General features: G+C 39.7%; 1 protein-coding gene across 6 annotated transcripts in view; it reads right to left on the bottom strand.

Moving 5' to 3' along the window:
* The window catches only part of FRMD6 (FERM domain containing 6), a 104,551-nt gene that overhangs the window by 15,407 nt on the left and 72,964 nt on the right, over positions 1-16,180 (bottom strand). For all 6 annotated transcript variants that reach the window (XM_039320975.1, XM_039320956.1, XM_039320984.1 and 3 more), the window contains 4 exons: positions 7,531-7,781; positions 4,899-4,989; positions 3,668-3,747; positions 1,240-1,316 (listed from right to left, as the gene is read on the bottom strand). In XM_039320975.1, the coding sequence (XP_039176909.1) occupies positions 1,240-1,316; positions 3,668-3,747; positions 4,899-4,989; positions 7,531-7,629 (347 nt within the window). In that variant the 5' untranslated portion in view covers positions 7,630-7,781. The remainder of the gene's footprint in view (positions 1-1,239; positions 1,317-3,667; positions 3,748-4,898; positions 4,990-7,530; positions 7,782-16,180) is intronic.

Raw genomic sequence — 16,180 nt, forward strand, 5'->3', positions numbered from 1 at the left:
CAAAGAGAGTCAAGGTGTTTCTTTCTTAGGCCTTCCTATTTTCCCAGGCTAAGCTTATGTTTTTCTGAAGGTAGCTGCACATTTTTTTCAAGGCCATCTCAGCTCTCCCCTACATGTTGACTCCTTGCTATGGAAGCCCCTGCTGATGTGAATTTCTTCTTGCCATCACTTCATTGCTCTAACATTTATCTTGCTGCTGCTTATTCATCTTATTACCTCTCAGACCGTTTTATTACTTTATCAAATTTAGGTAAGCCTTGAGAGGGCTTTCATCTTCAATGACAGCCTGCAGATATTTTAAAAAGTTAAATAGGACAAGTTATCTTGATGAAAAAAAATCATGCCAATCTCAAAGAGACCCATTGCTGAAGATCTGGTAATATGTCAGTGCAACTTTTCCTAGTCTATGGCCTCTGTATATTTATTGGGATTACATCTTTCCAGATTTCCTGGTAGAAAGCTGAATGAAGTGATCAATAAGCTAAAATATTATTTAACATGTGGACAATTCTGAGCCCCAATATTTATTTTTTTGCAATCCTCTAGTACAAAAGTGTGTATAGTCCAGGCCATGGTTTTCCCAGTTGCAATGTATGGCTGTGAAAGTTGGACCATAAGAAAGGCTGAGCGCAAAAGAATTGAGGCCTTTGAACTATGGTGCTGGAGAAGACTCCTGCGAGTCCCTTGGACTGCAAAGCATTCAAACCGGTCAGTCCTAGAAGAGATCAACCCCGACTGCTCTTTAGAAGGCCAGATCCTGAAGTTGAAACTCAAATACTTTGGCCACTTAATGAGAAGGAAGGACTCACTGGAGAAGAGCCTAATGCTGGGAAAGATTGAGGGCAATAGAAGAAGAGGACGACAGAGAATGAGATGGCTGGATGGAGTCACTGAAGCAGTAGGTGTGAACTTAAATGGACTTCAGAAGATGGTAGAGGACAGGAAGACCTGGAGGAACGTTGTCCATGGGGTCGCGATTGGTCGGACACGACTTCGCAATTAACAACAACAACAACAAGTACAGGGGTAGGCAACCTTGGTTCTTTTATGACTCGTAGACTTCAACTCCCAGAATTCCTGAGACAGCATGGCTGGCTCAGGAATTCTGGGTGTTGAAGTCCACGAGTCATAAAAGAGCCAAGGTTGCCCATCCCTGCTCTAGTATAAAGGCTTTGAACAGAACTCTCTGATGAATACACATTCTCTCCACTCTTCGTAATTTGGCTTCCTGAAACTTACCTGATCAAGCGACCATTCTCCACATAATACTGCACTCGAAAGTGAATGACCATTGGGGGACCAAACTGGTCTATACCCTGCAATAAATAGCAAATATAAATGTCAGTTTCCAGACTGAGCAAAGGGAGGGCCATAAAAAGACCTCTGCTGGATCAGTCCAAAAGTATATCTAGTCCACTTTCTATTCCTGCAGGGGCTGCTGAGATGGCCCTTTGCAACAACCTCTTGCTTGTGTCCAGCCTTTAAAGAATATCTCCTCTAATAACCAACAGTCAGCTACATCCCTAATGATGAGTAATCTTTATCCAGAAACCTGAGATCCTATTTTTTCTAATTATTCTGTCTGTTTTTATAAGGAGCACCAGCTGGAGGCACACTATGATAGAGAAACAGAGCTGGCTAAATTGCAATCTTCTTTGCCAAGGAAATTGGCAGAAGTGTGCAGGAACACACTGTTTACAACATTTTGTCCATCAATTAGCAATTGGAATGAGACCTTAACCCAAATTTTAGATTATTCTCCACCCCAAGTGATGCCTGAGCTTCACTCTTTGGTCTTTTGTCTGGATACAGCAAAGGAAAGTGACTTGAGGGAGGGCGTGTAGGTCAAATCTCACAGGACTCCAAATGTTAATTTCATGAGATATTCCCCATACTACTTTTAATTTATCTTGGGGCAAGCTCAAATCTTTCTGGGATCTCATTTCATAAATGAGAGCCGAGATCTCTGAAGCGTCTGGCACAACTGACTGATTTATAGGTTATGTTCTTTACTGTGTCATTTGTTTTGGAGTGCATGATGTTACTACATTTTTATGGTAACTGGACTTGAGTCAGTTTTATGAGTGAGATGGGAAATCAGACTGAGAAATAAATAAATTGTGGAATTAGAGAACAGGGAACTTTTGGTTAATATTTCATTTCTTAGAAAATTGCCTATCAACTTGAGATTACTTGGCTTCTATTTATTTAGCATCTTATTTGAGCTGAAAAAAGGAAATAAAAGTGTCTTTAAAATGGCTCTTATATTAAAGCTGCTGGCTGTTTCATTGTAAGACCAGTGGGCCCAGTGGGGCCCCAATGCAATGCCCAGAAGTAACAATGTGTCTTCAAGACACGCTCTTGGAGTCCTTTAGGCTTCAAGCCATAACAACTTTCATTAGGATCCTTACTATGTCCAGAAGGGGCAGGACTTACTAAAAGATGTCAAAGATCACAATTTTAAAAATTAGCATAGGCTAATTTATTTGGTTTAATTTAGTCTACTGCTTAAAGTAGTATTCTAGGCCATGATGATATAGTGGTTAGCATGCAGTCCTGCAGGCTACTTCTGCTGACTGCCGGCTGCCTGCAGTTTGGCAGTTCGATTCTCACCGGCTCAAGATTGACTCAGCCTTCCACCCTTCCGAGGATGGTAAAATGAGGACCCAGATTGTTGGGGGCCATATGCTGACTCTATAAACCTCTTAGAGAGAGCTGTAAAACACTATGAAGCGGTATATAAGTCTAAGTGCTATAGCTATATAATAAATTTTGGGGTGGATATTCTTGTCTGCTTTTTTGTTGCCTTCTGTGCCATCATTATGGTTTTCCTTTTGTGAAGAGGCAATTTTCTCAAATTTCACCTTTGCTCACTGGCCAAAGAGCTTGAGCTCCTCTGAGCTAATTCAAATCATTTTGAAGGAGACTGTGATGGAGTTGAATTTAATGAAGGTGGCTGATAAAAATGCTCCAAGGATGCCCCTTCCTGAACAAATCCCTTCCTAATTGCTGCTCATTCTCTTGCTGAATCATTGAAAGTTGGGTGGCATAAAAACTTAAATCCTCCTCCTCCTCCTCACCACTACTAGGCATGTAGAGATTTTGTAGTTTTTGCAATTTTCTCAATTCTCTGACTGCTTCCAAAGACATTGCAGATATATGAGCAACACTAGGAACCACACATCTATAATGGCCCAGCGGTTGATACAATCTCACTAAGGTCACAGATGTCCAAGGATACTGGCTTTTACTTTTAATACATATAATTAGGACCCTGTTGATGGGCTTGTGATGAAAGAGTATATTCATACACACAATAAATTGATCCCCATTGTAGCTAAGAACATTCAGTATTTTGGACTTTGAGTTCATGCAGAAATTGCCTTTAGAAATTGAACCGCAACTTGTGTTTCTCTCTCAAATGTTCACTGTGGGAGAACCATCACTGTGAAGTAACCCCAATGCTGCACTTGTGTATCAGATAATTGACAATGTTAGGCGGCCCTTCTGCTAATGCCTCACATACAACATATGGTGGGGTGAATAAGGCTAGAGTGCATAAAACTACTAGCCACAGCAATGGCAAAAAAAGGCAAGTTTGTGGTGTAAATAGGCAATTGTTCCGTACTTCAATCCTCCTGACCACAAACCAGAGTGGCACTCCTACCTTACTCGCTTCTTTCTTCCATTCTTTTGGGCAGTACTTGTAGAGCTTCTGGGATAATTCCATATATACATGCTCATTATCTGCCACAGAAAGGGACAAGAAGATTGCATTTTGTATGCAGGCTGAGCAAAGCGTTTTCTGACATTCTTTTAAAAACAGTAACAATGATGCACTTATGACTAAGGAAAGCCAAACTTATAAAAGCTGCTTTTGTGGACCAGCTGAAGCATTTCTACTGAGAGAAAAAAAAAAGATAGAATTTCCTCATGAGCTTTCCTTCAGGAAATTGACATTTTAAAAAACGGCATTCAATAATTTATTCTTCTAGCACAACTTGTCCATTTTTTTAAAATGTTGCAAAAATTGCATATTTGCATATCTATTGCAAACACTATAGCAAGGCTAATGACATTCTTTTGTTTGCTTAAGAAAGTTTGATTTCTTAAGGAGAATCCTGATAGCTCAATGTTTCTATACTTTTACTCTGATACGTCTATGGTAAAGGTCCAAGTAGCAAATTATTACCTATTATCTATTCAAGGACTCTAGTATTTTATTTTATTTTTAGAAACAATTATAGTTTTTGCAAGGTATGTCAACTTTAAGTTGTAGCTTCAGCCCATTGCTTCAGTTTATAATCAAAAATATTGATCAAGTTTGCATATTTGGTTGGCATAGTTTACTTAATTTATTAAATAATGAAGACTTGTTTTGGTTCATGTAATGCACTGAGATTTTAAACCAAATGGTTAGATTCTTACAGTGGTTAAGCCAAAATCAAACAAACTATGATACATCTTAGTGAGACTATGTATCTAGCCTCTGATACTTAGTCCAGGCAGTCACTTATCTGGTAACTGCCTGGACTAATCCCTGCAATTTTCTTGGCAAGATTTCAGAAATGGTTTCCCATTGCCTCCTTCCTAGGGTAGAGAGAGTGACTGGCTCAATGTTATCCTGCTACATTTGTGCTTATGCTAGGACTAGATTTCTGGATTTGTAGCCTGGTAGCTTAATCACTACATCAAGCTGGCTCTATGATACTGATTTATTGTTATGTTATACTTGAAAGTATTACTTTATAATTCTTCATCAATTCGATTTTTCTGCAGCAAACAAATATCGAACAATATCAAACCTGTGCAAAAAGCAGAGGTTTAACAAAGATCAATGACCCAAACACAAAGTTAGTAGAGAATTACAGAAATAGCATTGTTTCATTTAGACTTACTTTGTATCACACTGAGCCCAAACAGATGCCCATCCTTCAGCCTTAGCAGGTCACAAACTTGGATAAGTAACTCATGGCACAATATTTTAACCTACAGAATGCAAAGGAAAGGGGAAATAGTTCAATCTGTAATTACTTTAGCAAGAATTTCAGGGGAAATTGCAAGGAAAGTTATTGTGCCATTACTCTTATTTTTATTAAGGAACTACAACGATCAACATAAAACAAGAACTACTCAGGTAGGTAAAATACCACAAACTCAGCTTACCGTATTTTCCAGCGTATAAGGCGACTCGGCGTCGATTTCCATGCCTAGAAAGTCATCTTATATGCCAAAAACTACTGTAATTTCCAGCATATCAGGCAACTCGGCGTAAAAGACGACCCCCAACTTCGGTGCCAATTTCCACGCTTTAGAAAGTCGTCTTATACGCCGGAAAATATGGTATTCAAAGACCTAGCAAGCTATGGCCAAAGCAGGCTGAATTATTTATATAACAAATTACATAAAAGCAAGAGTCCCCTAGGCTTTCACAGCTTGCTAACTTTTGCTGACTTCATCTGACAAAATGCTACTCATTAGAATTTATCTAATCTTTCTTCTTTTTTAACTGATAACAAATAAAAACTAGCAAAATCCATCACACTGAGAAGTCCTCAAATCTTATCTTTTGCTATTTTGTATGCTTAATTTAAGAATTTGGACTTAAATTGAGATTTAATTGTGAGGAGCTAGGGAAAAAGAAGGCACCTGCTTACATGTATCAATTTGGTGCCAATTTTGATAAAAGAAGGTAAATAAAATACGCCACTGTGACATTATCTCATTTCCAGCAGGTCTCTCTTGATCCTGCAAGATCTTGTCAGGAAGGCACTAAGCCAAACTTAGTAACAAGAAGGGAAAAAAGAGCAGTGTAAGCATCTCTTAAAAAACAAACAAAAATATACAGAAGAAGAGGATGGAGAGTGGTCCAATTAGGTTAAAAAAACATAGGATAAAACTCTAATTCCTAAAAACTCACTGAACTGAAGAATAATTTGGCCAGGAAATGTAGACATTTTTATATAGCAAAAATGGAGAATACTTATTGCTTAGGATGGAATTTCTTGGTTTCTGGTGTTCTCTGATCTTGGTGTTCTTCTGGCAGATATTTTATTCTCAGATTAGGTGAATGTTACACAGTCTAAGAATAAAGCATCTGCCAAAAGAAAAGTGAATTAGAAGAACATCAAGAACCCAAAATTTTACGCAACACCAAACAATCACGATATTAAACTCAAAGCCTCCTATTTCCAAAAACAAATCTGTTCTTATTGCTGAGCTGGGATAAACAACTTCTGGAAGAGAAATGGAGATATGGTAAGATAACAGCTGCTTTCTTTTTTCTTTTTAGTTGACAGAGTGTTTTAAGGACAGCAATGAGACCATGAAGAGCTAGAAAAGTACTCTTATTTTCAAAAGGCAATTTGTGGAAGTCAGCAATGTCAGGAGCATTTGTGGAAGATGAGTTTCAGCCATCCTAAAATGTTTGCACTGGCTAAACAATTTGGGTGATGGATAGATTTATCATTTGCCTTCTTAGAGGTAAATCAGATTTTTTTTTTCATCAGATAAAGCAATGCTGGATACCTTCAGCTTGACTGAAGAGCATCCTGGGGGCAGAGGGGAGAAGGGATTAAAAAAAAAAAAGGAAAGCCAGTTTAACCCTTTTTCTCCCCACAAATTTATCAATACAAAACTGTACATTAACTCCATTTGCGGTTCTTCCCAAACATAAATGATGCATTTTATTTCTTAAACAGAAATCAAGGGATGGGTATTAAAAGCAACAAAAAAGCTAGAAAGAAAAGAATGACAGAAGTATGGCTTAAGAGCAAGACTTAATATTGCTGCAGTTTCACAAAAATACAGATACAGGAAGTCCTCAACTTACAACAGTTCATTTAGTGACTGTTCAAAGTTACAACAGCACTGGAAAAAGTAAAAGCAAACGAGAGCTGGAGGCACAATGTTTTGGGTCTCGAGAGAAGCATGCTGGAGATAGTAAGATGAATCAAAGTAGCATTAAGTGCAAAACTGACAAAACTGTGAGCAGCCTCCAGAACTCTCAAAGACTGGCTTTCAGGTAGTCCTTGCCTTACAACTATTTGTTTAGCAACCATTCAAACTTATAATGGGGCTGAAAAAAGTGACTTACAACAGTCCTCACACTTATGACTGTGCAGCATCCCCATGGCCATGTGATCAAAATGTCAGTGCTTGGAAACTGGCATGTATATTCAGGATGGTTGCAGCATCCCAGGGTTTTTGCAACCTTCCCAAACAGCTTCCAACAAGCAAAATCAATGGGGAAACTGGAATTATTTAACAACTGCATGATTCACTTAACAACTGCAGAAATTTGCTTAACCACCACCATAAAAATATTGTAAAATTAGGTAAGAATCACTTAGCCTAGCAATGGAGATTGTGCTATGGGTCCCAATTGTGCTTATTAGTCAAGAACTACCTGCATTAAGATTGGAACATAAATCACCAAATTACCATGATGCAGTTTTCTGCTCTTACATAGGTTGTGTGTTTAAAGAAAAATAGATATTCAGACACTCCCATGGGTGACAGTTCACTCACATTGATAATGATGTTGAGGGAATCGTCATTGGGGAGGAAAATACAGACACTTCGTCGGTCCTGCATGATTCTGTTATTGTGGAAGTTCAGTTTGTTCATTGTGTTCCAGCCCCTCTCTGTAAATGGATGAGTGAGCCACTCTGAGACTGTGCAGGACACTCAGGGGCACAGCTGTCAATAGAGAGGTTCTCTTTGTCACCCACGGCAGAGCAGGTAGGACAACCCGGCATTTCTCCCCACAGGCACCATGGCTGGAAAGGAAGAGAAACAGAGAAGACGTTAGACCCTGCATAGCACAAGGAAGGGATAGAACGATTTTGCCCACTTCGACAAACTAAAGGATGCAATGATCAAGCTAAGATCTGCTCCCTCTTGTATGATGCAGCTCCATTCACTTTGCATCAATGTCCCCAAACTATCGTTGCAATCCCCTCCATCATTAAATAGGTATTCCAAATAACATAGGGCTGTCTACACTTGCACTAGGTCAGGGGTGGGGAACTATGGCCCTGTTATGACTTGTGGACCAACTCGCAGAATTCCTGAGCTAGCCATAGGCCTGATGAAGAAAGATGATAGTGTCAGGAAGGCACTGACAGGACTCTAAGCTCAGTTATCCTTGTAGTGAACTTGTCAAAAGAAATTTTCCCAACATGGTGATTTCTGAGCACTTCTTCCCATGGTTTGTTAGACTTCACTTGCCTTAATTTCTTGCTAGCATGGCAATTTGACTATGCTGGTGATGGGGAAGAGGGTGGGGATGGGAGCTGAAGTCTCAACAAATCTAGGTTGGAAAATAAGATCAAAAGTGTGGTAAATCCTAGATTATTTGCTCATTCTGAACAGATTAGAACAAGTATGCTCCAAACCAGTTGCTTTGATATTTCTATAATTCTTTTATTAATATTAAGGACGACACTTCAATTGTCAACATTACTTCTCCCCTTTCTTTGAAAATTATTTTCTGGAAGAAATTTAAAGCCAAGATTATTATGAGCCTTTTGGATTCAGATACTTAAAGAGCTTAGTCAGCCAGCTATTCACTACCAAAACTAAGTATGATAAGCATTAAACTACTGACTTCATCTGAAATAACAGGAAGCCCACAATTATGTGGGTAGACAGCTTATGTGATTTTGAAATCTGCCTTCTCTAACTTGGCACTCTGGGTGGCAGGGGATTGAAAATCAAAGTTTGGGGTCCAACAGATCCATGGAGCACTAGGTTGGAGAAAACTGTCAGAGCCTCCAAAAGAAATCACTGACCTACACCAGAAAATGGGAAGAGACATTCCCTTTGCACTCACCAGGCTTCACAACATGAATTTTAGAGTTGTCACAACATTGCAAGGTATCCCAATGTATAAGCTATCTTGAATCATGTCTATATGGGCTCTTGACTTTTAGTTAAAGCTTTGCTATAGATGGCAGGTTTCTAATCTCATCGTTCTTGTGCTGAACCTTGTCCAACAGATTAATCTGCAAGATCATTTACTCTACAATTTTATTTCTTATTACATTTGACTTCTTTAAAAGGCAGGTTCAGATGCTACAGTCAATCCCAAAATGCATGAAGAGGATAGCAGAATCATAAGGATCCTGACCGTAACTTCCTAACATCAGGATCTGAAAGTGAGAATGACTCAGGATCAATAAATTCCGATGTGAGAATCAACTCCAAAATAAAACAATATTTGTAATACATCTCCAAAATGCCCCAAAGTTTATTTACAGTATGAGCCAAAAAACTATGTTGCCAGTGTTTAGGTCTAAAGTTGCAGGCCTTTAAAGGCCAAAGACTTCCAGACAAGGTATTGTTGCGTTGCCAGTTGCTTTGTAAGTTGTGAATCAGCACTGAAGCATCCCTCTTGCTGAAACCTTGTTGTTTTCTTACATGTTTCAAATCTTTTTGTTGCAATAGAGATTGCTATCTGAATTGTTAAACAATAGAGATTGCTATCTGAGTTGTTAAACAACCATTTCACTAAGATGTGTCACAGCACATGAGCTTTCATGGATCTCAGTTCACTTCATTTAATATGTATTTTGATCACTTGCTGCTAACTCTAACTATAGCACTACAGATTGCTTCTTTGATTCTGACCTAATGCAAAGGCAAATCAGAATTATTAGCAATATCAATCACATGCGAGTATCTTGCTGTCTGCTGTTGTCTGTCCCCTTAGCACTTGATGGCCATGGCAGCTACACCCTTCATTGGCCATATATTAGGCCGGTACTAGAAAGGGCTCCTTATGCTACAGCAGTGGTTCTCAACCTTTTTATACGGTGACCCCCGGTCACACGGACGCGGCGCGCATGCGCGGCCCCCTGAGGAGGAAAAATGGCGGATCGCGTTGTTTGGCGACCCCCGTAAAATGGTCGTTCGACCCCAAATAGGGTCATGACCCATAGGTTGAGAACCGCTGTGCTACAGGTAACAATATTTAGATCAGGGGTGGGCAATTAATTTTCCCAAGCAGCCACATGAGAAACTGAGACTGTTGTGGAGAGCAGAACTAATAGGGCTATGAAGGTGCATAGGCATGCACTCATAGAGGTGCAGTAATTTTTTTAAAAAATACCAGTTGCCTTCAAAATAAAAGCAATGTAGTTGTATTACAAGCATGGTATACACTTACTTACCTTTGATTTCTAATTTCTGATTGACTTCATATGGGCCAGATAGGGACAGCAAAAGGCCACATGTGGTCGGGGGCCATAAAATGCCCAGGTCTGATCTAGTTCCTTATTCACTCAGATTCTCCACTGCAATAGAGGGGGTTCCCTCTACAGAACTTCTGTTGCATGTCAACTATATAATTCTCTGGTACTTACCATTTTGCCAATGGGGAAGCCTAACACTGAATCCCTATAATATGTTTATTCCTAACTTCCTTTGTGGATTTGGGCCTCCTGAACTATTTTGTAAAGCCCCAATAACAGAAATATTTTTGAACTATGAATTAAATAGTAGGATGAGAAAAGATTGCTTTGATGGAAACATTACCTAGGCAAAAGAGATGCAACTTTTTTAAAGACCAGAACAATGAGCTAAGAGACTCAGGGCAGATGCCTCCCTAACGGGAGAATAAGAAAGTGGAGGGGCAGGGTATAACATAATCAGACTCGCAAGATTGTTATAGCCAATCTCAATAGATATTTTTGCTTTCCTGTGGAGCCTTATTTCCTGGTCTTGTCTATCTAGTGAGGGCGACAGCTAAGATATAAGTCAAATCAGCTGGCTGGCCCAATTAGGGATTTGAAAACTTATAGTAAGTATACATAGACCAACCTTCTTCCTCCAATTTAGCACTCTCCAAATTGCAGACTGTTTTGAGCATTGCTGATGATATAATTGGTGTGCTAGATCGCGCAAGAATGAGATCAGGTGAGCTTACAGTGATGACATAGTAGGGGTTCCTACAAATACCGTAACAAGCAGGAAAAGGTATGGTGCAGGCATTGGGGAGGTTTCTGTGTAGAATTGGATCATGCCTTCAAGTGAGGTTATGTCATAGGTTCTTTTAATTTATACCCACTTTGGTGGATCAAGACAGAAAAAAGCTAACACACATATAGTCCACATGCTCACATACTATTACTATTCATTCTTCTCCATTCTTCCCCACTGCTACTGTTACTCCATCAACTACTTCTTATGAGTATTCCTAGAGAAAAATCTCTTCCTCCTCTCTTTCTCCCCCCCATCCCCTCAGCTGTTTTGCAGCAAAGCTTTTATAGTTAACCTTGTCATGCAGCCTCTGGGGAGAGGGCTTAAAGAGAAGGGCGGCAAGCAAGCACAGGTATTGGCAATTTTCTTTTTAGGCAGCCTACTCTCTCACAGGCTGCTTCTGGTGTATCAATTACTTACTCTCCAATACCAACCCTTCATGAGCTTCTGGACCAGGGGTGTCAAACTGCTGGCCCGTGGGCCGGTTTCATCATACCGGAGCCGCGCCCACCCCATTGCCGGCAATGGCGAAAAAGCTCCGATATGTTGCGCGATGTCACGTGATATCGCGAGTTTGACATGTCTGTTCTAGACCTTGTCCTCGGGTTGGTGTTACAATTTCCAAGAATATTAGTCTTGCCCTGGGAAAGGAGTCTGGTGCAGCTTGTGAGTTCAATGCCTCCAGGGTGACCGTAGGCTTGTTACAAATAATTGCAGCCCTAACATATGTGAGAGGGTACACATTGGACCTGAACTTTATTCAGAGCAGATGAGACATGATCTGAAAATAGAAGATTTTAACATCTGCCCCTGTCTATCGTCAGCTTATTTCCTCATTTAACTGCACATCATGGACCTTTATAAGGTGGGTAGACTTATTCAGATAGTCTGCCCCAGTTTATTTTATTTTCTATCTATCAAATTTCTACATTGCCCATTTCACCTAAGTGACTCTTACTGGATGGATCCAGAGGGTTTCTAGAAAATTCTCAAGAAGTTCCCTGACAGTTTGATGGTCAGTTCTGTCACTTTGTCTCATCAATGGAGCAGAGACAGCCAGAGGGTCGAGGAGAGGATTCCAGCCTGGCTTCTGCCTGACTAATTTTGCACATTCCTGAGTTTGTTGAAGAAATGATTATATTTATTCATTATATACTTGTTTTAATAAATGTCAAAATGTTGAACATTTTAAAGGAAATTAATGACTAGAATGTATTCCACTAATTGTTTCTGGGGGTGTCCTCAATCTGAGTGGATAAAATAACATTTTAAAAAATGGATGTATTTTCTTGCTTGACACAATCCATGCAGTTATTTGTAAGAGCTGCTCTGTTGGATCAGATCCCATTCATCACCTTCTAATATGGCATACTTCCTGTCAGCAAAGCCAGTTCCCACCTACAGCATCTTCAGAGCCTCCCACGGCCATTGCTGAAAGAATACAAAGCTTCTCCTCATTGCTGTTATTTTGGTCCAATGATGATTTGATGACTCTAGAAGCATGACAAAAATTAAATCTGCAGTCATATGAGTTGGCTTTAAAGCACAAGAAGCAGATTTTCAGAATGCTACTTTCTGTAATTCAATCTTCAACAGACATGGGGGGAAATGCAAGAAACATACACACACTACCACACTAGAATTTTGGCTACTCTGTCCTTTCCTATTTCAAACAGAAGACTGACATTCGCATCTGAGAATCTCAATTGGTTCTTTTACTTTTGTGCTGTGTTCCTGATAAAAACATTATGGTCATCCCCAAGATAGAAATCTGCCTTTAAGCAATGGGAGAAGAAAGATCCTAATTCATAGGGAAATATTGAGAAGTATGGTGGCTTATGTGGTTAGGATACTGGGTTGACAATCAGCAAGCCCGCATTTGAGACCCAGTGCTATTGAGTGATGGGGTGAGCTCCCTTCATTTTCTACCACTCTGCTGACCCAGAAGTTCGAAGTTGGAACTTTAATTCATTTGTTGGCTATCTAACCAGGTGGGGATGACTTCATTATTCATAATATTAATAGTATTCATTATTATTAAACCATCATTACTCAAACACCAATGCAAAGTGGTGAAATTGCATCCTGCCACTTTTCTAATCCTCCAACCTGCTCCCAATCACTCAATTTTTTCTTTTTCTTAAACCAGCTGGGCTGACTTTCTTCCACTTTTTTTTTTAATTTTTCCAAGAATATCTAGGAGGCCAACATGAGGCCTAGATGATTTGTTGCAAGTAATGATGTTTGGGGGAAGCTTAAAGTTTTATTTGAAACATTCTTCACTTCTCCTTTTTTAATTAAAATGATATTTTAGAACTAGTCCTCCAGTTCAATATTTCCTCCTCCTGAAGTAGAATTGTATTTAAACATACCTGTAATTTTCAAATGCTCTGAAGGAAAAAACTTCTGCACTACCGTTGGCATAGAAAGCGAAGGAGAACGTGGTATTTAAACTAGAGGCTGCATAGTAATCTTTTTAAAAGGCTCTTTTCTCTTTGGTAGTCAGACTACCTGCTGTGTTTGCTCACCTTCTTCCTTTCCCTACTAAGTAAATTATAATGTTTCTGCCTTTTGCCTAAGGATAAGACACCGTGTCTGCCGATGGTGTTTTAATAGCAACTCCAGCAACCCAACAAAATAATTAAAGAGGAAACCACACCCCCCACCAAAGCTGGCAGGGTAAACTAGTAAGTATAAACAGGCAGCAAACCCCACACGGATTTGCACTGGTGATGAAATGTTTGAAAGGAAACCACTAAGCTCAGAGAGCATCCAGACCTCCATAATTCAAACCCGAGTTACAGATATTCTCTTCTATTGAAAATAATCAAAAGCCAACAGAGGTACCTTAATACATGAAAAAGAAAATCAATGTGAAGGCTAAACAGTGGTTCATTAAGATATTTGATATTTAGTCGACCTAACCAACTGATATAAGAAAGGATATACTTTAAAGTTTTAAGAACTCTTCTTAGGCAAGTTGGTAAGGGGGAAAGGGAAGGGAAGAAATCCTTTTACAGATTTTTACAGCCATGTCTGTATCAGGCCAGATTGTCTAATGGAATGATAAGGCGCAAAGATTTACAAACTGAGCTTTAATGGGGATTTGCACAAAAGGTTATATACTCTTGGGAAAGGTTTTATGGCCTGGAGATGATGAACTTTGACTACATATTTTGAGTAGGGCTGATTAGCCTTGACCATCCTCTCCCCAGCCCCATTTTGCTTCTGAAAAGTGACTTCTGTTTATGAAAATAAATTGTTTTCTCAAACAAATCAGCCCTCTGTTCTGCTATTCAGGACTGGGAGTGCCTGCATAGCCCTGCAGACAAGTACCAGGTGGTATTTCTACAGTACTAGTCCTTTAGTCATAGGTAAAATGCTTAAACCCGGTTAAGAAAAACTGCATTTTTTGTGAAAGCAGCAATCTCCAAAAAGGAGTTTTCAATTATGCAAAAATGTTGATGATGCAAATAATCTTCCATTGTAGTTGTTAGACAAGGTCCAGCTGTTTTAAGGCATCACACCTGAGCTGGACCCAAGGTATGTTTTCTGCTTTGGAACTTAAAAACTGCACATCTCAAATCTCCCTTGCTATCCTTTGAAACTGGACTGTGTGCTTCTGAGGCAAGAAGAGTCTCTTTTCCTCTGTGTTGATCTTGACTCACAGGTCCAGGTACTGTCACTCACTACTTTCTAAATAGAAGGTTCTCTGATAAGAAATTGTCCTGCTAAGGATAAATGTGACACTCCAGGTTCTAACATAGGTGCTGTCACCCATGTTTGAAAGGGGGAACTTGTTTCTATATGCAAATCTCAGAAACTATCAATGGGAAGGCCTGACTGAGTAGTATAGGTCCGTGGTGGCGAACCTATGGCATGGGTGCCAGAGGCGGCACTCAGAGTCCTCTCTGTGGGCATGCGGGCCATCTCCCCAGTCCTAGGCCTTCAGCTGGGTTTTATAAAACCTTTTTGCTTTAGGCTTCCAGCGCCGTGTGCAAAAAAAAAAAAAAAGGTTCAGTCAATTTCAACTTCTCGTGGGAAAAAAAAAGATCTTGCAAAGTTGGAATTGATTGATTGAACATTTTAGTCCCACCCAGTCTGCTTTTACCACTGCAGCCTCGCCCACCCAATGGGCCACGCCCACCCAATAGGCCACATCCACCTGGCACTCGAGATGCATAAGTGGGTTTTGGATTGCAGTTTGGGCACTCAGTCTCTAAAAGGTTCACCATCACTGGTATAGGTAGTCCTTGACTTACAACGGTTCATTTACAATGGCATTGAAAAAAGTGTTTTTCATCCTTGTGACTGTTGTAGCATCCCCATGGTTATGTGATCAAAATTCAGACGCTTGGCAACTGACACATATTTATGATGGCTGCAGTGTCCGAGGGTCATGTGATCACCTTTTGCGACCTTCTGACAAGCAAAGTCAATGAAGCCAGATTCACTTAACAACCGTATTACTAATTTAACAACTGCAGTGATTCACTTGTGTCAAGAAAGCTTGTAAAAATGGGGCAAAATTCACTTAACTATCTCACTTAACAGAAATTTTAGGCTCAATTGCAGTCGTAAGTCGAGGACTACCTGTATGTGTAGGCTCTATCACATCTACTGAAGCTGATATGATCTCTAATGATCCATTCTGAAGCTTCGGGGCCTGATGTACTGAGATTTACAATGTTTCTCCAAGTCCAGTTTTCTTTTCCATTCACGTAAGGAGAATGGAAGACACAACAGAAAGAAATTCCTGTGCAGATAGATGCTCTATCACACCAATGTCCGGCAAGAGTTTACTGATTCCTTAATCATAAGCTATTTCTGCATTCTTCTTCTAAACGTTCCATCCTCTTTTCTGAAGCAGTGCTTCAGAATCAAAAGTCTCTGCATCTTGCCGTTGTTTATACTGTTTAAAATCAGCATTTATATAAAATCATCAATCTATGCAAGCAAGATCAGTGTTTCCTATTTAAAGTCACCAGTCTTCACAAACCCCTCACTTGAACGCTACCGGCTGTTGTTTCTTCAATCTGTCATCACCTTTTATTCTTATTTCATAGACATTTCAACTTTTCTTCCTTGTCAGTTGTGGCATAACTGTATACCAAAAACAAAAACAAAAAAACCCATGTCCAAGAAAATCTGGGCATAGGACTCTTAGTATTATATGCTTAATGAAATAGGCTGAATG

The sequence above is a fragment of the Crotalus tigris genome, unplaced genomic scaffold, assembly GCF_016545835.1.
Source record: "Crotalus tigris isolate CLP2741 ecotype Arizona unplaced genomic scaffold, ASM1654583v1 scf7180000017605.3043972, whole genome shotgun sequence".
NCBI lineage: Eukaryota > Metazoa > Chordata > Lepidosauria > Squamata > Viperidae > Crotalus > Crotalus tigris.